Source organism: Babylonia areolata, chromosome 33 (genome assembly GCF_041734735.1).
Source record: "Babylonia areolata isolate BAREFJ2019XMU chromosome 33, ASM4173473v1, whole genome shotgun sequence".
In the NCBI taxonomy this organism is placed as follows: Eukaryota; Metazoa; Mollusca; class Gastropoda; order Neogastropoda; family Buccinidae; genus Babylonia; species Babylonia areolata.
This window is the reverse complement of record NC_134908.1, coordinates 7,358,919-7,386,120: the sequence shown is the minus strand read 5'-3', so window position 1 is coordinate 7,386,120 and position 27,202 is coordinate 7,358,919. Positions and strand designations below refer to the sequence as shown.

At 43.0% G+C, this 27,202-nt stretch overlaps 1 protein-coding gene and 1 non-coding gene across 2 annotated transcripts in view; one reads left to right on the top strand and one right to left on the bottom strand.

Moving 5' to 3' along the window:
• The window catches only part of LOC143277139 (nucleolar transcription factor 1-A-like), a 24,316-nt gene extending 10,203 nt beyond the window's left edge, over positions 1–14,113 (top strand). The window contains exons 8-11 of the mRNA XM_076581880.1: positions 4,093–4,196; positions 5,242–5,304; positions 8,539–8,719; positions 11,305–14,113. Of these exons, the coding sequence (XP_076437995.1) occupies positions 4,093–4,196; positions 5,242–5,304; positions 8,539–8,719; positions 11,305–11,466 (510 nt within the window). The 3' untranslated portion in view covers positions 11,467–14,113. The remainder of the gene's footprint in view (positions 1–4,092; positions 4,197–5,241; positions 5,305–8,538; positions 8,720–11,304) is intronic.
• A 1,003-nt stretch (positions 14,114–15,116) lies between these two features.
• Trnar-acg (transfer RNA arginine (anticodon ACG)) lies at positions 15,117–15,189 on the bottom strand. The gene has a single exon. It is a non-coding gene; the product is annotated as a tRNA-Arg (tRNA).
• Between the last annotated feature and the right edge of the window lie 12,013 nt (positions 15,190–27,202).

The window sequence follows — 27,202 nt, the reverse complement described above, 5'->3', positions numbered from 1 at the left end:
GGTGAAAGCGTTGGGACTTTCAGTCTGAGGGTACTGCGTTTGAATCTAGTTATGATGGGCACAGTTACTAGTAGCCAAGCAGTGAAAGTGTTGGGACTTTCAGTCTGAGGGTACTGCGTTTGAATCTAGTTATGACGGGTGCAGTTACTAGTAGCCAAGTGGTGAAAGCGTTGGGACTTTCAGTCTTGAGGGTCCCCCGTTTGAATCTAGTTATGACGGGTGCAGTTACTAGTAGCCAAGCGGTGAAAGCGTTGGGACTTTCAGTCTGAGGGTACTGCGTTTGAATCTAGTTATGACGGGCATAGTGGTAGCCAAGTAGTGAAAGCGTTCGGACTTTCAGTCTTGAGGGCCCCGCGTTTGAATCTAGTTATGACGGGCACAGTTACTAGTAGCCAAGCGGTGAAAGCGTTGGGACTTTCAGTCTTGAGGGTCCCCCGTTTGAATCTAGTTATGACGGATGCAGTTACTAGTAGCCAAGTGGTGAAAGCGTTGGGACTTTCAGTCTTGAGGGTCCCGCGTTTGAATCTAGTTATGACAGGTGCAGTTACTAGTAGCCAAGTGGTGAAAGCGTTGGGACTTTCAGTCTTGAGGGTACATGGGTTGGAATCTCAGTATGACGGAGTCTTGTGGGTAAAGGGTGGAGATTTTTTTCCTGATCTCCCATAACAGCATGTATGACAATACATTATGTATGACTATAACTACAAGTATGACAGTCTGATAGTATTATTTATTAACTGCAAATCCCAGAGTAAATTTATTAACTGTAAATACCAGAGTACATTATTGATTACTATAACTATAAGTAGGACAGTATGTTAAGTACTGCTATAACTCCTACAAGTTGGATAGTCTGTTATTTAACAACTACAAATACCAGAATAAACTATTAATTACCACAGCTACAAGTGTGACAGTATATTATGTATCACTATAACTACTAGTCTACAAGTATGACAGTCTATCATTTGATAATTTCCTATACCAGAGTAAACTTAAATGCAGATACCAGAGTATATTATTAATTACCACAACTACTAGTATGACACTATATTATGTATTACTATAACTACTACAAGTATGACAGTATATTATATTTGATAACTATAAATACCATGGTAAACTTATATAAACTGCAAATACCAGAGTATATTATTAATTACCATAACTTCAGGCAGGGCAGAATATTATGTATTTCCACAACTTCTACAAGTATGACAGTCTGTTATCTATCAACTACAAATACCAGAGAAAACTTATTAACAGGTATATTTTTTAACTGCAAATATTAGAGTATATTATTTATTACCATCAGGATAAATTCATTTAACTACAAATACGAGAGTATATTATTTATCACCACCAGAGTAAATTCACTTTCTACAAATACCGGAGCATTATTGTTTATTACCATCAGAGTAAATTTACCAACTGCAAGCAAAAACCAGAGTTTAATATTGATTTATGGTTATTACCACAGCTGCAAGTTTGACGGCGTATTATCTGTTAACTACAAGTACCCCTCAAGGCCTGGCTAAGTGCGTTGGGTTACGCTGCTGGTCAGGCATCTGCTTAGCAGTTGTGGTGTAGCATATATGGATTTGTCCGAACGTGGTGACTCCTTGAGTAACTGAACTGATCTGAACTGTACAAATTCCAGGGTGAACTTAAACTGTAAATACCAGCGTATATTATTAATTACTTTGACTACATGTATGACAGTATATTATGTATCACTCTAACTACTACAAGTATGGCAGTGTATTATTAAATAACTACAAATACCAACGTGAAGCTGACTGCAAATACCAGAGTGTATTATTAATTACTTTAACTACACATATGACAGTATATTATGTATTACTGTAACTACTACAAGCATGACAGTCTGTTATTAATAATTACTACAAACACCAGAGTGAAGTTAACTGCAAATACCAGAGTGTATTATTAATTACTTAAACTACAAGTATGACAGTATATCATGTATTACTCTAACTACTACAAGCATGACAGTCTATAATTTGATAACTACAAACACCAGAGTGAAGTTAAATGCAAATACCAGAGTGTATTATTAATTACTTTAACTGCAAGTATGACAGTATATCATGTATCACTCTAACTACTACAAGTATGGCAGTGTATTATTAAATAACTACAAATACCAAAGTGAAGTTAACTGCAAATACCAGAGTACATTATTAATTACTTTAACTACACGTATGGCAGTATATTATGTATTACTGTAACTACTACAAGCATGACAGTCTGTTATTAATAATTACTACAAATACCAGAGTGAAGTTAACTGCAAATACCAGAGTGTATTATTAATTACTTAAACTACACGTATGACAGTATATCATGTATTACTCTAACTACTACAAGCATGACAGTCTATAATTTGATAACTACAAACACCAGAGTGAAGTTAAATGCAAATACCAGAGTGTATTATTAATTACTTTAACTGCAAGTATGACAGTATATCATGTATTACTCTAACTACTACAAGCATGACAGTCTATAATCTGATAACTACAAATACCAGAGTCGAGTTAAATGCAAATACCAGAGTGTATTATTAATTACTTTAACTACAAGTATGACAGTATATTATGTATTACTCTAAGTATGATAGGCTATTATTAATAATTACTACAAATACCAGAGTGAAGTTAACTGCAAATACCAGAGTGTATTATTAATTACTTAAACTACAAGTATGACAGTATATCATGTATTACTCTAACTACTACAAGCATGACAGTCTATAATTTGATAACTACAAACACCAGAGTGAAGTTAAATGCAAATACCAGAGTGTATTATTAATTACTTTAACTGCAAGTATGACAGTATATCATGTACTACTCTAACTACTACAAGCATGACAGTCTATAATTTGATAACTACAAACACCAGAGTGGAGTTAAATGCAAATACCAGAGTGTATTATTAATTACTTTAACTGCAAATATGACAGTATATTATGTATTACTCTAAGTATGATAGTCTATTATTAATAATAACTACAAATACCAGAGTGAAGTTAACTGCAAATACCAGAGTGTATTATTAATTACTTTAACTGCAAGTATGACAGTATATCATGTATTACTCTAACTACTACAAGCATGACAGTCTATAATTTGATAACTACAAACACCAGAGTGAACATAACTGCTAATACCAGAGTTACGTAAAGTTCGGTCAAAAGCCGCAACTTACTCTCCTAGCTTCAACCTCTGCGGCTTATGCAATGATGCGGCTTATCTGAGGATATTAACAATCCTGGGAGTGTCAAGTTATCGTCATCTATTCTTAGCTGCCCTTCAACTCACCAAAATCATGATTTCTGTCCATGAATTTTTGGATGAGCTTCAGGTTAGCGTGCTAACTGTTCACGTTTTAAAAGTCAAATCCGCACACATTAAAGCCTTCGGATCAGCATTCAGTTCTACTCTGCTCAAGCGCACACCCTTATCATGCCGAAAACGTGATGTAACGCCTATGATGCAGCCTTCAAATTGAAGGCGATCGACCTAGCAGACGACAGTGCAAGCGACAAACCAGCAGCGACCTCCACCTTCATGTTCATGAAGCGAAAGTGAGGCTGAAGTCAGTGACAAGATGGCGGAGGAAGCTGTGCTGGTTCTCTTCAACTCGGACACTGAAGACGAAGATTTCAGTGGATTCAGTGAGCAGGACGACGTTGAATAGATGTGACTATCCGTAAATTATGAATATTATTTTCGTTGAGTTTATTCTTTTTTTTTTTTTTTTGGTGGCACTAGCAGTATTTTCGCTTCCTTTTCTTTGTGTTGTTTCTACTTGTGTATTTACAGCTTTTCTGTGGTATTGGTATGTGTTCCGGTACAGGTAATAAGTGCAGCTCATAAGCGAGTGCAGCTTATGTGTGTATGAAGTTCAATCTTTTTCAAAATTTAGTGGGTGTGGCTTATCTACCGGTGCGCTCAACAGGACCAAACTTTACGGTATATTATTTATTACCATGACTACAACAAGTATGACAGCATATTATGTATCACTATAGCGACTACAAGTATGACAGTATGGTTTGTCCAGGAGGAGATCCGACATTACCAACACCTTCACCCTGAGTTCGAACCTCCGTCAAAGAAGGTTCGGCTCACCAAAGAGGAAGCTGTTCTGAATGGGGATGTTGTCGTGTAAGTCTCTTTTTGGTTTTGTTTTGTGTGTGTGTGTGTGTGTGTGCGCGCGTCTGTGCGCATGCACGTGTGTGTGTGTGTGTGGCGTGTGTGTGTGTGTGTGTGTGTGTGTGGATGCTACGAGTCATTTGGATAAGACGATAAACCAAGGTCCTGTTTCCAGAATGCATTTAGCGCACATAAAAAAGAACCTATGGCGACAAAGTTGTTCCTGGTAAAATTCTGTAGGAAAATCCACTTTGATAAGAAAACAAATAAATTTGCAGGCAGCAAAAAAAAAAAAGAAAAAAAAAGAAAAAAAAAAAGGGTGGCGCTACATTACAGCACAATACAACACAATACAATACAGTGCAATGTGATATGTTACAATACGGCACAATACAATACAATACAATACAATGCAATACAGTGCAATACAATACGTTACATTACAGCACAATACCACACAAAGAGCAATGCAATACAGTGCAACACAACACAACACAGCACAGCACACTACACTATGCTATGCTACGCTACGCTGCACTACACTACAACTACGCTACACTACACTGCACTGTGATATGGTACAACACAACACAACACAACACAAGTTACAACACAACCCAACGCAACAGAATACAAGTTACAACACAACACAACACAACACAACACAAATTACAATGCAACACAACACAGGTTACAACGCAACGCAGCACAAGTTACAACACAAATTACAACGGAACACAACACAGCACAAGTTAACACAACGCAACACAACGCACCGCAACACAACACAACACAACTTACAACACAAATCACAAATCAAGTTACAACACAACACAACACAAATTACAACACAAGTTACAACACAACGCAACACAAGTTACAACACAAGTTACAACACAACACAACACTAGTTACAACACGACACAACACAAGTTACAACACAAGTTACAACACAACACAACACAAGTTACAACACAACACAACACAACACAACACAAGTTACAACACAACACAACACAAGTTACAACACAACGTTCAGCCTTTTTTTTTTATGCAGGCCTCAGAAAAGCTCCCACCCGAAGAAAATGAAGTTTCCAGGGGCCCCTGAGAAACCCCCTAGGTGAGTCCTGCCGCTTTTCTGCCTGACGTTTCCTGTGTCTTGTTTTGTGTACCTGTGTCCTGGTGTGCTGTGTGGATGTGTGTAGTCTTTCTCTGCTTCTTCTTCTTTTTCTTCTGTGTTCCCTGGCCACGCTAGATTTTCAGTCCGGTCAGGACAGCGAAGTCTGCGGTCCGTCGCAGGGACCCCACCGGTCCCCACAGTTTCTCCTGGAGCTCCACCGGGCTGGGCCATGCCTGGCGTCTCAGAGCGTCGAAGGTGGGGCAGGACTGCAGGATATGGGAGGGGTGGTCTGTGGACCTGTGCCACAAGGGCACTGGTCAGTATGTGATATCTTCAGATGGGAGAGGAGCTGACAGTGTCCCATTTGCAGTTTGAAGATTGTAACCTGTGCCGCCCTGTCCAGCTCATGGATGCCATCTTTTTTTGTCTTCCAGCCTGATATCCAGATGTTGGCGCCATGCTTTCCTGAAGCTGTCTCTCAGTATTGTTTTTTGCCTCGCTGTAGGACACTGGGTGGGCTGGCTGCTCTAATTTGCTGCCTGCCTTGGATAGGCGGTCCGCCTCTTCATTGCCCCGTATGCCACAGTGGGAGGGGATCCACTGCAGCACCACAGCAGTTCTCTCTTTGAGGAGATTCAGTTCTTGCCTGATATCTCTTAACTCTCTCCATACGAACGGCGAAAGAGACGACGTTAACAGCGTTTCTCCCCATTTACCACCATCAAAATATTACAAGCGGAAGGCTCTTACACTGAAGAGGTGAATGTTGACGAAGAATACCACAATTCTGACGACGGAAGCTAAAGGTTGGATCATTGAGACACCCACTGGACATCCGAGGGGTCTGTGTAGAGGAGAAGAGAGGACTGGCCGTACTGAGTGAGTTAAGATCTGCTCTCCTCCCGGCGCCTCGAGACTCTGCAGGATAGATTTGCAGTCAGTCAGGAACACTGTGTTGGTGGGTAGCGTGTCTCCCTGGCTGAAAGTCTGGGGCTGCGAGTTTAGCAGAGCACAGGCCTCAGCACGGAAGCTGGTGGACAGGGTGTCTGTAGCCACTGACTTGCTGATGGTTTTGCCGTCAGGGAATCTAATACAGTGTTCCCAATGGGCCTGATTTTTTGAGGGTCACTGTGACCCTTTGACTGGAATTTTTGAGGGTCATTGTCACATTTCTGAGGGTCAACAGGAAAACATACAAAAAATCAATGAAGACAATTGTACAATGAAAATGAAAAGAAACCCACACCTTCTCCAAACAAGGACATTCGAAATGCTTGAATACAATGAAAACACAGTCAACTACTTATAATGAGCACATAACCATACTCACTACTAATGAACACACAACAGCGTTTGCCTGCATCGGCAAGGGAAGTTACTCTAACACGTTTTTGGCCAGCTCAGTTTCGTCTGCTATGCACTAGCCTAAGCTTAGGCCCACGATGCGTGCTTCGCGGTTTTCCTGGAAGCCGTAAGATGCTTGTTAGTTTCAGGAAAAAGTGTGCGTCACATTGACGCACAGGGTAAAAATTTTGTGCGTCAAAGTTGTAAATCTGTGCGTCATTTATGCACATATGTACGTTTTTGGGAACACTGTAATATACACCCCACTTCCTCCTCCGTTCTTCACTGCCTCTTCAGCAGACCCATCTGTGTATGCTCTTGCCCAGGTATCGGGAGGGTATTTTGTATTGTATTGTATTGTATTTCTTTTTTGTCTGTGTGAAATTTGGGCTGCTGTCCCCAGGGAGAGAGTGTTGCTATACCGCAGCGCCACACATTTTTTTTGGTATTTTTTCCCCGCGTGCAGTTTTATTTATTTTTCCTATCGAAGTGAATTTTACAACAGATTTTTGCCAGGAACAGCCCTTTTGTTGCCGTGGGTTCTTTTACGTGCGCTAAGTGCATGCTGCACACGGGACTCAGTCTCATCTGAGTGACTGGTGCCCAGACCATCACTCAAGATCTACTGGAGGAGGAGAAAATACCGGCGGCTGAGCCGTGATTTGAACCAGGGCGCTTGAGATTCTCTCTCGCTTCCTAGGCGGACGCGTTACCTCTAGGCTATCGCTCCACATATTTGGTGCTTAGTGCTCCCAGAGTCAGCGACTTTAGTTCAGTTTCAGTTTTCAGTTTCAGTAGCTCAAGGAGGCGTCACTGCGTTCGGACAAAACCATATACGCTACACCACATCTGCCAAGCAGATGCCTGACCAGCAGCGTAACCCAACGCGCTTAGTCAGGCCTTGAGAAAAAAGAAAAAGAAAAAAAAAGAAAAAAAAAGGGGGGGGAATAAATATTAGATAAGCTTACATAAATAAATAAATAAATAAATGATAATTATAATATAGAAAAAGGTAGTAGTAATAATAATAATAATAATAATAAAATAAATAAATAAATCAGCTGCTGTGTGGGCACTCCTTGCTCTCGACACCTGGGATGTTGAGCATGATGGCTGGTGTGTCTGCCTGCCTGTCCTCGTAGTCTTGGAGGGATTCAGTTGGCTGGTTGGTTGCCGACAAGAGGGTGGTGGTGTTTCCTCTCAAGAGCCTTGATGTGGTGGTTTGGGCTCTTGTCGCTTCAGTCGGTTCTTTGTGGAAGGGAGTGGATGTGTGTATGTGTTTGGGGGGGGGGGGGGGGGGGGGGCGTAGGGGTGGAGTTGGGGAGGGGGGTGGGGTTGGGGGGGCTTGGGTGGGTGTGGGTGATAGTGGGTATGAGGGTGTGTGTGAGCATGTGTGTGTTGTGTGTGTGTGTGTGTATGTGAAGGTGTGTGTGGGTGTGGGCGATAGTGGGTATGAGGGTGTGTGTGAGCGTGTGTGGGGTGGTGTGTGTGTGGGGGGTGGGGTGGGGAGGGGGAGGTATGTGTGTGTGTGTGTGTATGTGGGTGGGTTTGTGTGGATGTGGGAGTGCTTGTGTGGGTGTGGGTATTAGTGTGTGTGCGTGTGTGTATCACTGTGTGTGTATTATCGTTATGATTATCATTATTATTATCATTATCACTATCACTATTATTTTATGATGATGATGATCATCATCGTTATTCTTATTATTCTTAACACTCAGGTCGGTTGTTCCAACTGGTTTCTGAAGCTGGGAATGTTGTGGAGAGGGTTGGGCCATGTTTATTTACTATTATCACCACCACCATCATCATCACTATCATTATCCATTTCACTGCGTTCAGAAATCATTTATTATGGGTTATCGTCATCGTCAACATCGGTGTGCTCAGGACGGCGTTCCACCTGTTCCTGCGGAAGAAGATGGGCGGCATAGAGGGCACGACGCAGAGCAAGATGCAGGTTCTGGGGCCCCAGTGGAAGGAGATGCCGGCGGAGAAGCGCGAAAAGTTCTCCAGGAAGCTGGACAAGCAGCGGCAGCGCTACGCTCAGGAGCTGGGGGCCTTCAGAGAGGTGTGGTTGTGCGGCGCGATGCGATGCGATGCGATATGATGCGATGCGATATATGATATGATGTGATGCGATATGATATGATGCGATGCGCTATGACGCTATGTGATATGATGTGGTGCAATGCGATATGATATGATGCGATGTGATATGATGCGATGCGATGCAATATGATGCGATGTGATGCGATGCGATATGATGCGATGTGATGCGATGCGATAGGATGCGATATGATGCGATGTGATGCGATGCGATATGATATGATACAATACAGCAACAGTACAGTACAGTTACAATCGAATGCAGCACAGTGGAATACAGTGCAGTATGATACAATACAGTGCAATGTAATACAGTACAGTACAATGCAATACAGTACAATACGATACAATATGATACGATACGATACGATACAATGCAGTACTGTACAATACAGTACAATGCAAAGCATTACAATGCAATGCAATACAGTACAATATAACAATGCAATACAGTACAACACAACGCAACACAACACAACGCAACGCAACACAACACAACACAATACAATACGATGCAGTACAATACAATACAATACAATATGGGCCGAAACACTTGACTGAGGGGGGCTTCTTCTCTGAAGACCTTGTACTGTCCAGCTCTCCCTAGAGTTTCTTATCACTCACAGTACAGTACTTATGCAATACAATACAATGCAATATAGTACCACGCAATACAGTACGATATAGTGCAGTGCAAGAGAGAGGGAGAGAGTGAGAGAGAGAGAGAGAGAGAATGTTTTATATGTAAATATTTCATGCATAAAAAAAGAAAGATATCTATCTATCTATCTATCCATCTCTCTCTCTCTCTCTCCATATATATATATATATTTTTTTTTTAATTAATTTTTTTTTTTACATGTTTTTTCAAGCAATACATCTATTTTTTTTCTTCCTCCCTTTGCTGAATCAGATGAGGATTTATGGACTAAAACAAGGTTGAAATGACGAGATTCAGATAATAGGGAGATCGACTCAGTGTGGAGAGTGGGGTGTGTGTATATATATGTGTGTGTGGTGTGTGTGGAGGGTAGGGGGTGGATGGTTGACAGGGGAGCGTGAGGGAGAAGTGGAACGTTGGGTCGGGGGGATGTAGAACACTTATGTTGATGGTATTGATGGTGGCGATAACGATAATGTGTGTGGTGTGTGGAGGGTAGGGGGTGGATGGTTGACAGGGGAGCGTGAGGGAGAAGTGGAACGTTGGGTCGGGGGGATGTAGAACACTTATGTTGATGATATTGATGGTAACGATAACGATAATGTGTGTGTGTGGGGGGGGGGGGGGGGGGGGGCGGGGGGGGGGGGGGGGGGGTAGGGGGTGGATGGTTGACAGGGGAGGGTGAGGGGGAAGTGGAACGTTGGGTCTGGGGGATGTAGAAACAGTTATGTTGATGATATTGATGGTGACGATAACGATAATGTGTGTGTGTGGGGTGGGGGGGGGGCGGGGGGGGGGGGAGGGTAGGGGGTGGATGGTTGACAGGGGAGGGAGAGGGGGAAGTGGAACGTTGGGTCGGGGGGATGTAGAAACACTTATGTTGATGATATTGATGGTGACGATAACTATAATGTGTGTGTGTGGGGGGGGAGGGAGGGGGGGTGGATGGTTGACAGTGGAGGGTGAGGGGGAAGTGGAACGTTGGGTCTGGGGGATGTAGAAACAGTTATGTTGATGATATTGATGGTGACGATAACGATAATGTGTGTGTGTGTGGTGTGTGTGGGGGGTAGGGGGTGGATGGTTGACAGGGGAGCGTGAGGGGGAAGTGGAACGTTGGGTCTGGGGGATGTAGAAACAGTTATGTTGATGATATTGATGGTAACGATAACGATAATGTGTGTGTGGTGTGTGTGTGGGGTTGGCGGTGGATGGTTGACAGGGGAGGGTGAGGGAGAAGTGGAACGTTGGGTCTGGGGGATGTAGAAACAGTTATGTTGATGATATTGATGGTGACGATAACGATAATGTGTGTGTGTGGGGGGGGGTAGGGGGTGGATGGTTGACAGGGGAGCGTGAGGGAGAAGTGGAACGTTGGGTCGGGGGGATGTAGAAACACTTATGTTGATGATATTGATGGTGACGATAACGATAATGTGTGTGTGTGTGTGTGTGTGTGTGTCTATCATTTGCATTTATATGTTTCAGTTTTTTTGTTTTTTTTCATTCTCATTGTTTGAATGTTTGTACTTGTATAATGTAAGTGATAAAAAAAAGTGTTCATTACAATCATTAATGTGTAAACATCGATTGATTGAATGATTGGACAAATCTTCCTTTTTTTTTTCTTTTTTTGTTGTTGTTGTTGTTGTTGATGTTGTTGTTACAGATTTGTTTTGCCTTGTTTAGTCTGTTTTGTTTTGTTTTTGTTTTATCTCCCTCTCTGTAGTGGAAGATGCTACTGTTCGTTTTATATTGTTTGTTTCATACTAGTCTCTGTATTGTATACATGTTTTTTGGAAAATTAAAAAAAAAGTTAAAAAAAAAAAGTGTTCATTAAAAAAAAATAAATATATATATATATATATGTATTTTATGCCTCACAGACATTGACAGAAGAGGACTTGGAGGCTTTCGAGGAGAGTCTGAAGCCCAAGAAGAAGACGACGACGAAGACGACAACGACGACGACGATGACAAAAGTGAAATCGATAAAAGAACCGACGAACGTGGAGAGCAGTCCAGCCTGGAGCCATAACAGCGAATGATAAGTGCTTCAGACGACACACCTCTCGCAGGATTCTGAAGGGCGGTTTGCAACATCCACATGCCCCAGACAACACGTTCAGAGACGCTGACTGTTAATATTTCGCCATAGTTTGTTCCTACGTTACACCAACGTCAAAATTGTTCCGATGAGGTTTTTTTTTTTTTTAACTACATAGCATTGTCACATGATTTCCTGTCGTAACATTACCCAGAAGCTCTAGACGTATTGGTCACGAGGCCAGGGCGGTCGTGTGTGTGTTCACATTGAAACAGCATTGAGCGGACCAGTCAGCTTAATTGTAGCAGTTACACCTTGTTGCAGGTTGGCCCTTGTAGATAAACTTATCCGTATGAAGAGCACAGGAACAGGAGTCATGATGGCTGCCGGAAAAAGAGGGCGCTAGCCAGCGGGACAAAGGGGAGGTTACCTACTTCCGGGAGGTTACCGGCCGTAGTTTCGTTTTCTCCACATAGGCGGATAGTAGTTTGCACAGGACAGGAATGTCAGACCCCTGCCGGAGTTTGCACTAGTTGGGTCACGGTAAGAATGTTATTTAAACGTAATTTTAGATAGAAAATTTCCTTTTTCTGATGTGGGGCTCGGGAGTCTTGAGTGTTCTTAGCAAACTCAAAACGTTCCTACCAAAATTTCCTGATTGTTCCTACAGACGCATGACAGGGGTTGGCGTCTCTGCAGGCACATCTCTTGCAGAATCCTGCAGGGCGATTAGGTGACGCCCAAGACATTTCTCGGCAAGGATTCTGGTCTATTGGCTCCATCCGTGGGCTTCCCGAGACTTTGTTAACAGACTGGAGAGACTGCACTGCTTGAAGGGGAGTGCAGGCATGTAGAAATACCAGGGAGGGTGTGCAGGCTGGCATTCACTGGATTTTCGTTGGTTCCCTAGGCTATTTTTAGCAAGAACCGTGTGCGCATGCGCTTTTTTTTTTTTCCCAGGTCACCGAAAAGCTAAAATTTGGTCGTGTAAATCGATGTTCTGACGACAGGATTTTTGAACATTTTTGGTGTCTGTATTTGCAAGTTTACAAGGTATATTTCGTTTTATAATTACACTCACACACACACACACACGCATTTGCTTTAGTCTTCTGTGTTTACTTTGAGCGTGTTTCTTGTCATGTATCTGCCGTTACGTGTTCGAACGGATTCATTTGTAAACTCTGAAGCCAGAGAAGCCGGTTATGGTGGTGGGCTGCTCATGTCGTCATATGACCTACTTCTCAGCTCTGCAAAGCGACGAAAATTCCACCATGAAAGCGAGTCGCACACCCTCCCTACCTATATACCGTGAGTTGAACGTTCTGGGATTTGTGGGAGCTTTTAAAAGAGAAAGCATGCATGCAGTTGTGGAGAAATACTGACACTGTGTGTTGAAGGTTCTAAGGGTCTGCGATGAGAGAGAGAGAGAGAGAGCTGTGTTTTACGGTGTGTGTTATTTGGTCCAACACTCGACTTGTATCACAGATTGACATAAGTTTTACATTTGGGCCAACAGCAAAGTGAGAGCTGTATTACCAATGGTTTCTCCAGTCAGTGGGAAATCATTTACAGCTTAGTCTTTTGTAAAGGACTATGACTCTCAAACTAGGAGGCAAAATTGCACTGGCTCTTAGTGCTGCAGCCTTGTGGGGTAGTTGGCCTTTGGGAACCATCCCCAACGCCGACTGTCCTAAAACCCTCTTGGGCGAGAGAGTGGGGATGTAACTTGGGCAAGACACTCTCCACTATAATCAAATTCTAGCCCAAAATAGTCGGAACAGCAGTTGCCTCCTCTACTGTTCTGATGGTCATAGTCGGACACGACTGACTGTCGTGACACATGTATGTACAAACACACATGCAAACACATACACATTTGCAGACAGAGATGCAGACGCTCACACACAATTTTGCAGGCGTCGACATTCACACACACACACACACACAGGGGAACTTTATACACACATGCAAACACACACACATTTGCAGACACCAACACACGTGCACACGCACATTCACACACACACACTCTTACACAGAGGAACTTGTACACATATGCACATACGCGCGCACACACACACACTTGCAGACACCAATACATGCGTGAGCACACATACACTTTTACACAGAGGCACTTGTACACATATACAAGTAAACACACACACACATGTACAAATGCAGACACTAACACTCACACACACAGTCATCAGCTGTTTCTTGTGTAGTGTGGAATTTCAGCTTAAGAGTTGTTTACAGAACAAAGAAACAAAAAAAAATGTTGATAATTTGAAGACTCTGTAATATGACTGTAATGGGCAACAACAACAACAACCACCCCCCTCCCCCCCACCTCCCACCCCCCCCGCGCCCCCCAAAACACCAACAACATAAATCCTGTCCTGAGTCTCTTTGGTTTCAGAAAATCAGGCAGCATATGTGTTCCGAGATGTTAAGCGTGTCATGTGTTGAGTAGCATTTGTTTTTTTTTGTTGTTTGTTTTTTGTTTTTTTTTAATAATTATTTATTTATTTGTGTAAGCTTATCTATTATTTTTTTTAATTTTTTTTTTTTTACATTATCATTATTATTTATTTATTTATTTATTTGTGTAAGCTTATCTATTAGTTATTCATCTTTTTTTTTTTTTTCCCTCAAGGCCTGACTAAGCGCGTCGGGTTACGCTGCTGGTCAGGCATCTGCTTGGCAGATGTGGTGTAGCGTATATGGATTTGTCCGAACGCAGTGACGCCTCCTTGAGCTGCTGATACTGAAACTGAAACTATCACGGCTTCAACTGACCTGATGTTGGTAGGAAGACGTGATTGATCATTGGGAAATCAGATGGGTTCTTTTGTACTTTGTAGTAGTTTAGGGCTCTCATATGTGTTTTTTTTCCACACTATGTGTTTCAGTTGTGTGTGTTTGAGTGTGTGTGTATTTGTATTTGTATTTCTTTTTATCACAACGGATTTCTCTGTGTGAAATTCGGGCTGCTCTCCCCAGGGAGAGCGCGCCGCTATACCACAGCGCCACCCATTTTTTTTGGTATTTTTTCCTGCGTGCACTTTTATTTGTTTTTCCTATCGAAGTGGATTTTCCTACAGAATTTTGCCAGGAACAACCCCTTTGTTGCCGTGGGTCCTTTTACGTGCGCTAAGTGCATGCTGTACACGGGACCTCGGTTTATCGTCTCATCCGAATGACTAGCGTCCAGACCACTACTCGAGGTCTAGTGGAGGGGGAGAAAATATCGGCGGCAGAGCCGTGATTCGAACCAAATTCTCTCGCTTCCTAGGCGGACGCGTTACCTCTAGGCCATCACTCCTAGTGTGTGTGTGTGCGCGCGCGCGAATTCTTGTGTCATACAAGCGACATTTTGGTTCAGCATAAAATTGTGCCAAAATTAAATCTTTTATAAATCTCTTCCCCACCACACCATCCCAGCCATTTCTCTAAATCTAAACGAAAAATAAAAGAAATCTTCACAAAACTAAACATCTGTGTTTCTCATTCATACAGTTTCAGTTTCAGTAGCTCAAGGAGGCGTCACTGCGTTCGGACAAATCCATATATGCTACACCACATCTGCCGAGCAGATGCCTGACCAGCAGCGTAACCCAACGCGCTTAGTCAGGCCTTGAAAAATTTCGAGCCTGCCAGGATTCGAACCTGGAATCTTCTGATCCGTAGTCAGACGCGTTATCCATTGCGCCACACGCCCACTTCATACAAAGCAATGCAAACACACATGCTCGTGCATGATTACAATCATACTTTCCCGTACCCCGTTTTACAAAGATGTATGTGTATGTGCCTTTGTGTGAGTTTGTGTACTGAATTTTACACTGTCTTTGATGATTTCAGATTTTCAGCCTGACGACTTAATGTCGGTGAGATGTTGAAATATCGATCATGCAGAAATTTGTGAACCCTTTTCTTTTGCTTGCTTGCTGAGTTACTAGTAGCTGTTATTATTGTTGATGTTATCATTATCATCATTATTATTATTATTATTATCATCAAAGTTCCACCTCACTCACCCCCCTGTCCCACCCCCCTTCTTATTTTTATTATCATCATTATTATTATGAATGATGATAATAATAATAATAATGTGCAATTAGGTAGTGCCCTTTCTCTCAAAGAGCTCAGGGCACTTTACATGAAAGCAAAAGTAACCAATATGAATCCTTCAAAACCACTCTTTTCTCAAAACCCCTCCCTCCCCCCCATCTCCCTCCCCCCTCCCTTCTACCCCCACCCCACTCTCCCTTCTCATTTGTCCAGGGTCCAAAGTGAGCTGACAAGGATGGTGTTGGAGAAGAAGGAAGCTGAGAGTGCTTATATAGATAGGTTTTTTTTAAAAGGACAAGCTTTTAGTGAAAGGTTTTAAAAGGACTTCTTCTTCTTCTTCTGCGTTCGTGGGCTGCAACTCCCACGTTCACTCGCATGTACACGAGTGGGCTTTTTACGTGTATGACCGTTTTTACCCCGCCATGTAGGCAGCCATACTCGGGGTTGTACATGCTGGGTATGTTCTTGTTTCTATAACCCACCGAACGCTGACATGGATTACAGGATCTTTAACCGTGCGTATTTGATCTTCTGCTTGCGTTCACACACGAAAGGGGTTCAGGCACTTAGCAGGTCTGCACATATGTTGACCTGGGAGATCGTAAAAAATCTCCACCCTTTACCCACCAGGCGCCGTCACCGTGATTCGAACCCGGGACCCTCAGATTGACAGTCCAACGCTTTAACCACTCGGCTATTGCGCCCGTTTTAAAAGGACGAGCTTTTACTTTTAGTGAAGAGCGAAAGGCAGAGAAAGAATCTGATGCATGGATACGGACGAAGAAGCAAAGAGGAAAGAGCGTTCACCACAGGTTCATATATTCTGGCACGAGGAAATTGTTAAGCTTCTACCCGTATCTCACCCACCCCCTTGTTCCCCCCCTACCCCTTATTATCATTGTTATCATCACCATAATTATCATTATTATTACAATTATCAAAGGATTAGTGATGCCATACCAGAAGGGCGATGCATGATAAATCTTGTTACTTTTACTGTTGTGTGTTATGTATGTGTGTGTATATATATATATATATATATATATGTATGTATGTATATATATATGTGTGTATATATATATATATATGTATGTATGTATGTATATATATAAAGAAATGAAAAAAAGCTGTCATTATGCTGTTACTATGTTACAAGAAGTCGCAATAAACAAACAAAAAAACAACAACAACCAAATATGGCATGAAGACAAATGGTGTGACGTTTCAATTCTGGAGGTGTCTGCGAAATCAGTTCCCGTTTCTCAAGGAGGCGTCACTGGCGTCCAGACAAACCCATATACGCTACACCACATCTACTTGGCAGAGGCCCGACCAGCAGTTGGGTCACGCTGCTGGTCAGGCATCTGCTTGGCAGATGTGGTGTAGCCTATATGGATTTGTCCGAACACAGTGACGCCTCCTCGAGCCACTGAAACTGAAACTAAAACCGAAACCGACCAGCAGCACAACAACCCAATGCATTTATTCAAGCCTTGAGTGCATGCATATAATATATATATATATATATATATATATATATTATCAGAGTGGATTTCTTCTACAGAATTTTGGACGACACTTATGTTGCCATGGGTTCTTCTTCTGCGTTCGTGGGCTTCAACTCCCACGTTCACTCGTATATACGCGAGTGGGCTTTTTACGTGTATGACCGTTTTTACCCCGCCATGTAGGCAGCCATACTCCGCTTTCGGGGGGGGGGGGGGGGTGTGCATGCTGGGTATGTTCTTGTTTCCATAACCCACCGAACGCTGACATGGATTACAGGATCTTTAACGTGCGTATTTGATCTTATGCTTGCGTATACACACGAAGGGGGTTCAGGCACTGGCAGGTCTGCACATATGTTGACCTGGGAGATCGTAAAAATCTCCACCTTTTACCCACCACTGACCAGGCGCCGTCACCGTGATTCGAACCCGGGACCCTCAGCCATGGGTTCTATTGTTGTTTAGCTGACTGACTGCACTAGAATATATTGGGACTGAGTATCAGTATCAGTAGCTCAAGGAGGCGTCATTGCGTTCGGTCAAATCCATATATGCTACAGCACATCTGCCAAGCAGATGCCTGACCAGCAGCGTAACCCAACGCGCTTAGTCAGGCCTTGAGAAAAAAGATAAAATAAAATAAAATGTTGGGACTGAAAACATTATTAATAACAATGATAACCATGGATCCTTAGGGTAACACACACTGTCCAGAAACCTGCTCTAGATTTTGCTTCACAAAACACGTGGTTCTATACATAACACATTTCATCAATGTTAAATACACACACTAAAATGTGACTAGCAATTCACACACACACACACACACCCATACTGAAATGGAACAACACAGAACCATGACAGATCGGATCTTGTCTTCTTTTTCTTCTGCGTTCGTGGGCTGCAACTCCCACGTTCACTCGTATGCACACGAGTGGGCTTTAACGTGTATGACCGTTTTTACCCCGCCATGTAGTCAGCTATACTCCGTTTTCGGGGGTGTGCATGCTAGGTATGTTCTTGTTTCCATAACCCACCGAACGCCGACATGGATGACAGGATCTTTAACGTGCGTATTTGATCTTCTGCTTGCATATACACACGAAGGGGGTTCAGGCACTAGCAGGTCTGCACATACTTATGTTGACCTGGGAGATCGTAAAAATCTCCATCCTTGACCCACCAGGCGCCGTCACCGTGATTCGAACCCGGGACCCTCAGCCATGGGTTCTATTATTGTTTGCTTTAAAGCCTAGCTGATTGACTGCACTAGAATATATTGGGACTGAGTGTCAGTATCAGTAGCTCAAGGAGGCGTCACTGCGTTCGGTCATATCCATATATGCTACACCCCATCTGCCAAGCAGATGCCTGACCAGCAGCGTAACCCAACGCGCTTAGTCAGGCCTTGAGAAAAAAGATAAAATAAAATGTTGGGACTGAAAACATTATTAATAACAATGATAACCATGGATCCTTAGGGTAACACACACTGTCCAGAAACCTGCTCCAGATTTTGCTTCACAAAACACGTGGTTCTATACATAACACATTTCATCAATGTTAAATACACACACTAAAATGTGACTAGCAATTCACACACACAGACACACACACACACACATATATTGTGACATACACAAACACACACACATTGTGACACACACACACACACACACACACACACCCCCATACTGAAATGGAACAACACAACATAGAACACGACATCTCGAGTCTCAGCCGAGCTCACAACACAACCATGACATATGAGATCTTGTCTTCTTTTTCTTCTGCGTTCGTGGGCTGCAACTCCCACGTTCACTTCTATGCACACGAGTGGGCTTTTACGTGTATGACCGTTTTTACCCCGCCATGTAGGCAGCCATACTCCGTTTTCGGGGGTGTGCATGCTGGGTATGTTCTTGTTTACATAACCCACCGAACGCTGACATGGATTACAGGATCTTTAACGTGCGTATTTGATCTTCTGCTTGCATATACACACAAAGGGGGTTCAGGCACTCGCAGGTCTGCACATGTGTTGACCTGGGAGATCGTAAAAATCTCCATCCTTTACCCACCAGGCGCCGTCACCGTGATTCGAACCCGGGACCCTCAGATTGACAGTCCAACGCTTTAACCACTCGGCTATTGCGCCCGTCTCGGATCTTGTCGATTACACAGGGAATATCCCATGAACCTGCAACGACAACAAACCTATCAACCCCAAGACCAGTCAGTATAATTATGTTTTTTGGGGGTATTTTTTTTCCTGCGTGCAGTTTTATTTGGTTTCCTATCGAAGTGGATTTTTCTACGGAATTTTGCCAGAAACAACCCTTTTTGTTGCCGTGGGTTCTTTTACGTGCGCTACTGAAGTGCATGCTACACCCAGGACCTCGATTTATCGTCTCATCCGAATGACTAGCGTCCAGACCACCACTCAAGGTCTAGTGGAGGGGGAGCAAATATCAGCGGCTGAGCCGTGATTCGAACCAGTAGGGGGAGGAGGAGGAGGAGCAGTAGGGGAGGAGAAGGGGGAGGAGGAGGAGGAAGACATGGATAGACGGGGGACGGGAGTGGAAGGGGGAGGATGAGAGAGAGAGAGGGGGTGGGGGGGGCAGGATGAGGAGGAGGGAAAGGAGGAAGGGCGGGGAGGGAGCGAAGGAGGAGGAAGGGGAGGGGGAAAAAGGAGAGAAGGAGGAGGAAGGGGAGTAGAAGGAGTAGGGGGAGGAGGAGTGGAAGTAGGGGGGGGGGAGGAGGAGAAGGGGGAGGAGGAGTGGAAGTAGGGGGGGGAGGAGAAGGGGGAGGAGGAGTGGAAGTAGGGGGGGGGAGGAGGAGTAGGGGGAGGAGGAGTGGAAGTAGGGGGGGGGGAGTAGGGGGGGAGGAGGAGTAGGGGGAGGAGAAGGGGGAGGAGGAGTGGAAGTAGGGGGGGGAGTAGGGGGGGAGGAGGAGAAGGGGGAGGAGGAGTGGAAGTAGGGGGAGGAGAAGGGGGAGTAGGGGGGGAGGAGGAGTAGGGGGAGGAGTAGTAGGGGAGGAGAAGGGGGAGGAGTAGGGGGAGGAGGAGTGGAAGTAGGGGGAGGAGGAGTAGAAGTAGGGGGAGGAGTAGGAGGAAGACATGGATAGACGGGGGACGGGAGTGGAAGGGGGAGGATGAGAGAGAGGGGGGGGGGAAGGAGGAAGGGCGGGGAGGGAGCGAAGAGGAGAGGGAGGGGGAAAAAGGAGAGAAGGAGGAGGAGGGGGGAAAAGGAGAGAAGGAGGGGAAGGGAGGAGGAGGGGGAGGGTAAGGAGGAGGAGGAGGGGGAAGAAGGAGAGGAGGAGGGGGGGAAGGGATGAGGAGGAAGAGGGGGAGGGGAAGGGATGAGGAGGGGGAGGGGAAGGAGGGAGAGAAGGGGCAGGAGGGGGAAAGACAGCGAAAGATAACAATAATCAACATCATCATGACGAACTAACTGACCCAAACACATAATTATTCAAGGAGATACAAAGAACAGACAAGACAAGACAAGACAAGACAGGTGAGGAAGTTTCAGTTCCAGTTTCAGTTTCAGTCTCTCAAGGAGGCGTCACAGCACTCGGGAAAACCCATGCACGCTACACCACATCTGCTAGGCAGCTGCCGGACCAGCAGCGTAACACAACGCGCTTAGTCAGGAATATAGATATTTTGCAGTGGATTTCTTCAACAGAATTTTACCAGAGGACAACACTCTCGTTGCCATGGGTTCTTTTTCTACTGCGCCAAGTGCAGTGCTGTGCACACGGGACTTCGGGTTTCTCATCTCAAACGAGCGACTAGACGCCCACTTCGATTTTTCCCTCCCAAGTCAAACTTGGGATACGGATGATTTATTCAATAAGGCCATGGCCCCTTATGAAGGGGGTACAGTGAACAATAATTCACAACAATAACGGCATACTACCAACAATACACGTCAGTAATGTTCAACTACAAGCTGATAATACACAACAAATAATAATTAACTACATAATGCATTGCGTATTTTAAACGCTTTGTACAAGTAAACAGCAAACTGTTTTATAATGGTTTCGCTTGTCGATGACATCAGCAAAACAAGTCCAAAGGAAGTTGGGAGTGTGTAATATTTTTGTGGAATTAACTGAAATCTAAGGTCTTCCAAAACAGGGCAGCATAACACAAAGTGAAGTTCAGTTTCTTCAGCACATCTACATAATGGACAAATAAGATTCACAAACACTGAACTTACGATAACGAAGACAATGCATTAAGATGTCGGAAATCCCTAATCTGAACCTTGTCGTGATGTATTTTAAATGCCTATCCATTTTCATTGATAAATAAGTTGGAATAGAATGCTTATAATTGAACTGCTTATAAAACCTGAAACGATTGCTTTCTTGAACATGATCTGACCATTCTTGTCATCTACAATCAATTAATCTTGTACGAAGCATGCGAATAAATCCATTTAGTGGCCAAAGAGAGGGAGAGAGAGAGAGTCAAACTTGGGAGAAAGGGAGAGAGGACGGGATTCTTCTTCTTCTTCTGCGTTCGTGGGCTGCAGCTCCCACGTTCACTCGTATATACACGAGTGGGCTTTTACGTGTATGACCGTTTTTACCCCGCCATGTAGGCAGCCATACTCCGCTTTCGGGGGTGTGCATGCTGGGTATGTACTTGTTCCCATAACCCACCGAACGCTGACATGGATTACAGGATCTTTAACGTGCGTATTTGATCTTTTGCTTGCGTGTACACACGAAGGGGGTTCAGGCACTGGCAGATCTGCACACATGTTGACCTGGGAGATAGTAAAAATCTCCACTCATTACCCACCAGGCGCCGTCACCGTGATTCGAACCCGGGACCCTCAGAGTGAAAGTCCAACGCTTTAACCATTCGGCTATTACGCCAGGGACGGGATTCGAACTCAGACCCTCATGGACTCTTGTTTTTTTTGGCAGATAACCGTCTGGACCATTCTGCCAAAGAGGAGAAGACAGGCCAAGACAAGTTGAAATAAAGACAAAGCAAGACAGTTTCAGTTTCATGTAGCTCAAGGAGGCGTCACTGCGTTCGGACAAATACATATACGCTACACCACATCTGCCAAGCAGATGCCTGACCAGCAGCGTAACCCAACGCGCTTAGTCAGGCCTTGAGAAAAAAAGAAAAGAAAGGTGAATAAATAATAGATAAGCTTACGTAAATAAATAAATAATAATTATAATATAAAAAAGGTAGTAGTAATAATAATGATAATAATAAAATAATAATAATAATAGATAAATAAATAAATAAGACAACAATGATGATAAATAAGCAAATAAATGTAAAACATGAAGACACACATTCACACATACACCCACAAATGCATAACAGATATGCACCAAACATGCAGTTTCACAGATATGAAAGCACAGTCAAATACATATAAACGTACATGAGCTCCAACACACACACACACTCATTTCTAGTCTACGTATCGCAGCTTCCACGGCACACACACACACACACACAAACACACACACACACGCACAGAGATGAACACTTATTTGTACAAGCACACACACATACGCCGATATCTCCCACCCCCAACCCCACACACATATATACAAAGATATATATATATATATATATATATATACGTTCCAATATCCTGTTGCTCCCACAGTGTAGGCATGCATACATTCACAAAGCAAGACAAAGGACAGGCAGTGAAGTTCTTTCGTAACTCCTGTGGAAAGAGGTCATTTTCCGTCTTCGGCCCAAAAACTTGGAATTCTCTGCCTATTGCTCTCAGGCAAACAACTCATCTGTGTACCTTTAAAGCAAATCTTAAAACTTATCTCTTTAAAAAATTCTTGTTATAACTTAAATAGTGCTGTTGTCCCAGGCCCATGGCTATGTGAGTGTGTGTGATGGGAGAGTGGAGAGAATGGGGGTGGGTAGATGGATGGTGGTGGTGTGATTCGAAAGGGAAAATGACCAGATTTTTACCCCTTTTTCCTTTTCTATCCAAAATTTCATTTTACAATTTTTACAAAATCTGTGGCATGCAGATTACAATTATGTTCCTTTTTACATGTATGTATTTTTCGTGAAAATTGCTGTCATCTCAGCCGTTTAATCATGTGTGCGTGTGTGTGTCTGTGTTAGTGTGAGTGTTGTAGTGTAACAGTTGTAGTATTGATAGTATGTTACTTTGTGAGTTTTATGCATTGTGTTTTTATGATATAAATGATTCTGTTTTATATATTTCTACTACTTTTTTTTATTTTATTTTATTTTTAAAATATGCTTTGTTTCACTTTAGGTACAGGATTGTAAAGCGCTTAGAGCTTGCTTATGCTTGTATTATAGCGTTATATAAAAATAAAATATTATTATTATTATCATTATTATTATCATTAATATTATTGCTTATGCTTGTATTATAGCGCCAAATAAAATTATTATTATTAATATTATTGCTTATGCTTGTATTATAGCGCTATATAAAAAAATGTATTATTATCATTATTATTGCTTATGCTTGTATTATAGCGCTAAAAAATTATTATTATTATTATTGCTTATGCTTGTATTCAAACACACCCGATCACATCGTAGGCTCTCGCTCTCTCTCACAAACACACCCCATCACATCGTAGGCTCTCTCTCTCTCTCACAAACACACCCGATTACATCACAGGCTCTCTCTCTCTCTCTCTCACAAACACACCCCATCACATCGTAGGCTCTCTCTCTCTCACAAACACACCCGATCACATCGTAGGCTCTCTCTCTCTCTCACAAACACACCCGATCACATCGTAGGCTCTCTCTCTCTCACAAACACACCCGATCACATCGTAGGCTCTCTCTCTCACAAACACACCCGATCACATCGTAGGCTCTCTCTCTCTCTCTCACAAACACACCCGATCACATCGTAGGCTCTCTCTCTCTCACAAACACACTCCATCACATCGTAAGCTTGCTCTCTCTCACAAACACACCCCATCACATCGTAGGCTCTCTCTCTCAAACACACCCGATCACATCGTAGGCTCTCTCTCTCTCAAACACACCCGATCACATCGTAGGCTCTCTCTCTCTCTCTCACACAAACACACTTCATCACATCGTAAACTCGCTCTCTCTCTCTCTCTCTCACACACACACACCCGATCACATCGTAGGCTCTCTCTCTCTCATAAACACACTTCATCACATCGTAAGCTCGCTCTCTCTCTCTCTCACAAACACACCCGATCACATCGTAGGCTCTCTCTCTCTCTCTCACAAACACACTTCATCACATCGTAGGCTCTCTCTCTCTCTCTCTCTCACAAACACACCCGATCACATCGTAGGCTCTCTCTCTCAAACATACTCCATCACATCGTAGGCTCTCTCTCACAAACACACCCGATCACATCGTAGGCTCTCTCACAAACACACCCGATCACATCGTAGGCTCTCTCTCACAAACACACCCGATCACATCGTAGGCTCTCTCTCTCTCTCACACTCCATCACATCGTAAGCTCTCTCTCTCTCACAAACACACCCGATCACATCGTAGGCTCTCTCTCTCTCTCAAACACACTCCATCACATCGTAGGCTCTCTCTCTCTCTCACAAACACACCCGATCACATCGTAGGCTCTCTCTCTCTCTCTCTCAAACACACACAAACTCCATCAAAAACACCATCACTTCAGTCATAAACGTCTTTTTATTATTATTATTATTATTCTGGAATGGTAGTTAGGTAGGCATGCCAACCTCTCCCTCCTATGGCACTAGAAACACAGCAATACCTGTTTTTCCTAGATCCAAAACAAGACGATGAAATTAATTTTGTTCTTCCATTCCATTCAAACAAACAACGAAATTAATCTTTCTCTATAAATCAACAAAATGACTGAACCATTTTTAAGCTACAAGTAAAAAAAAAAAAAAAAAGAAAAAAGAAAAGAAAAAAGGGGCCAACTTATGAAACAACGCAGAACAAGTTTTTATTAAACAAAGGTTGTGGAATAACCATAATTACAGTTCCAATTTATTATTATTATTATTTTTTTTCATCTAGCCCTCTTGACAAATTCAGCAGTATGGTTGAACTTGAAGCCTGCACAAAAAATTTTTTCACGATGGTGGCGCAATAAGCCTTATCATTAATTAATAAAGAAGAAAGATAATAATAATCATAAATCCATCCCTCTGGTAGTAAATTCAGCAGTATGAATTATCGGATTCTGGACTGAGCGAGTTGCGGAACGGACGGGGAAAGAACCATCTGCTGGGGAGACCCAGGCCTGGACACACACACACACACACACTGTCAGATCTGGTGAACAGTTCTTCAGTGCGGCATCCCAGTGGACTCGTCACAGAGTTAAAGAGAAGAAGAAGAAAAAAAAAAAGGATCTTAGAAACATCTGTGCGACATCCCAGTGGACTCGTCACAGAGTTAAAGAGAAGAAGAAGAAGAAGAAAAAAGGATCTTAGAAACATCTGTGCGACATCCCAGTGGACTCGTCACAGAGTTAAAGAGAAGAAGAAGAAGAAAAAAAAGGATCTTAGAAACATCTGTGCGACACCCCAGTGGACTCGTCACAGAGTTAAAGAGAGAAGAAGGAAAAAAAAAAGGATCTTAGAAACATCTGTGCGGCACCCCAGTGGACTCGTCACAGAGTTAAAGAGAGAAGAAGAAAAAAAGGATCTTAGAAACATCTGTGCGGCATCCCAGTGGACTCGTCACAGAGTTAAAGAGAGAAGAAGAAGAAAAAAAAAGGATCTTAGAAACATCTGTGCGGCATCCCAGTGGACTCGTCACAGAGTTAAAGATAGAAGAAGAAAAAAAAGGATCTTAGAAACATCTGTGTGGCATCCCAGTGGACTCGTCACAGAGTTAAAGAGAGAAGAAGAAGAAAAAAAAAGGATCTTAGAAACATCTGTGCGGCACCCCAGTGGACTCGTCACAGAGTTAAAGAGAGAAGAAGGAAAAAAAAAGGATCTTAGAAACATCTGTGCGGCACCCCAGTGGACTCGTCACAGAGTTAAAGAGAGAAGAAGAAGAAAAAAAAAGGATCTTAGAAACATCTGTGCGGCACCCCAGTGGACTCGTCACAGAGTTAAAGAGAAGAAGAAGAAGAAAAAAAAAAGGATCTTAGAAACATCTGTGCGGCACCCCAGTGGACTCGTCACAGAGTTAAAGAGAGAAGAAGAAGAAAAAAAAGGATCTTAGAAACATCTGTGCGGCATCCCAGTGGACTCGTCACAGAGTTAAAGAGAGAAGAAGAAGAAAAAAAAAAAGGATCTTAGAAACATCTGTGCGACATCCCAGTGGACTCGTCACAGAGTTAAAGAGAGAAGAAGAAAAACAAGAGAGGCAAGGCCTTCAAGACTCACTTGTGATAAATTAAGTCCCCTAGCATTAATTACAGAGTAATTTCCCTTCTTTACTATCTGCACCAAAACGTTTGCAAAATAAATTAAAATTCCATGCTTAGCAAAAGAAGTTCCTGTTTGAACAAAAAAATGATAATGACTTCTCTTGTGTCAGAATAAGAGGTCAAAGTGCCAAGTTTAAAGAATACAAAAAATATAAATATAACAGTAAATGCAGTTTGCATATAATTAGGCTTCATTTTTTTGTGCCCATCCCAGAGGCGCAATATTGTTTTAAACAAGATGACTGGAAAGAACTGAATTTTTCCTATTTTTATGCCAAATTTGGTGTCAACTGACAAAGTATTTGCAGAGAAAATGTCAATGTTAAAGTTTACCACGGACACACAGACACACACACACACAGACAACCGAACACCGGGTTAAAACATAGACTCACTTTGTTTACACAAGTGAGTCAAAAAAGGATCTTAGAAACATCTGTGTGGCATCCCAGTGGACTCGTCACAGAGTTAAAGAGAGAAGAAGAAGAAAAAAAAGGATCTTAGAAACATCTGTGTGGCACCCTAGCGGACTCGTCACAGAGTTAAAGAGAGAAGAAGAAGAAAAAAAAGGATCTTAGAAACATCTGTGTGGCACCCTAGCGGACTCGTCACAGAGTTAAAGAGAGAAGAAGAAGAAAAAAAAGGATCTTAGAAACATCTGTGCGGCACCCCAGTGGACTCGTCACAGAGTTAAAGAGAGAAGAAGAAGAAAAAAAAAAGGAT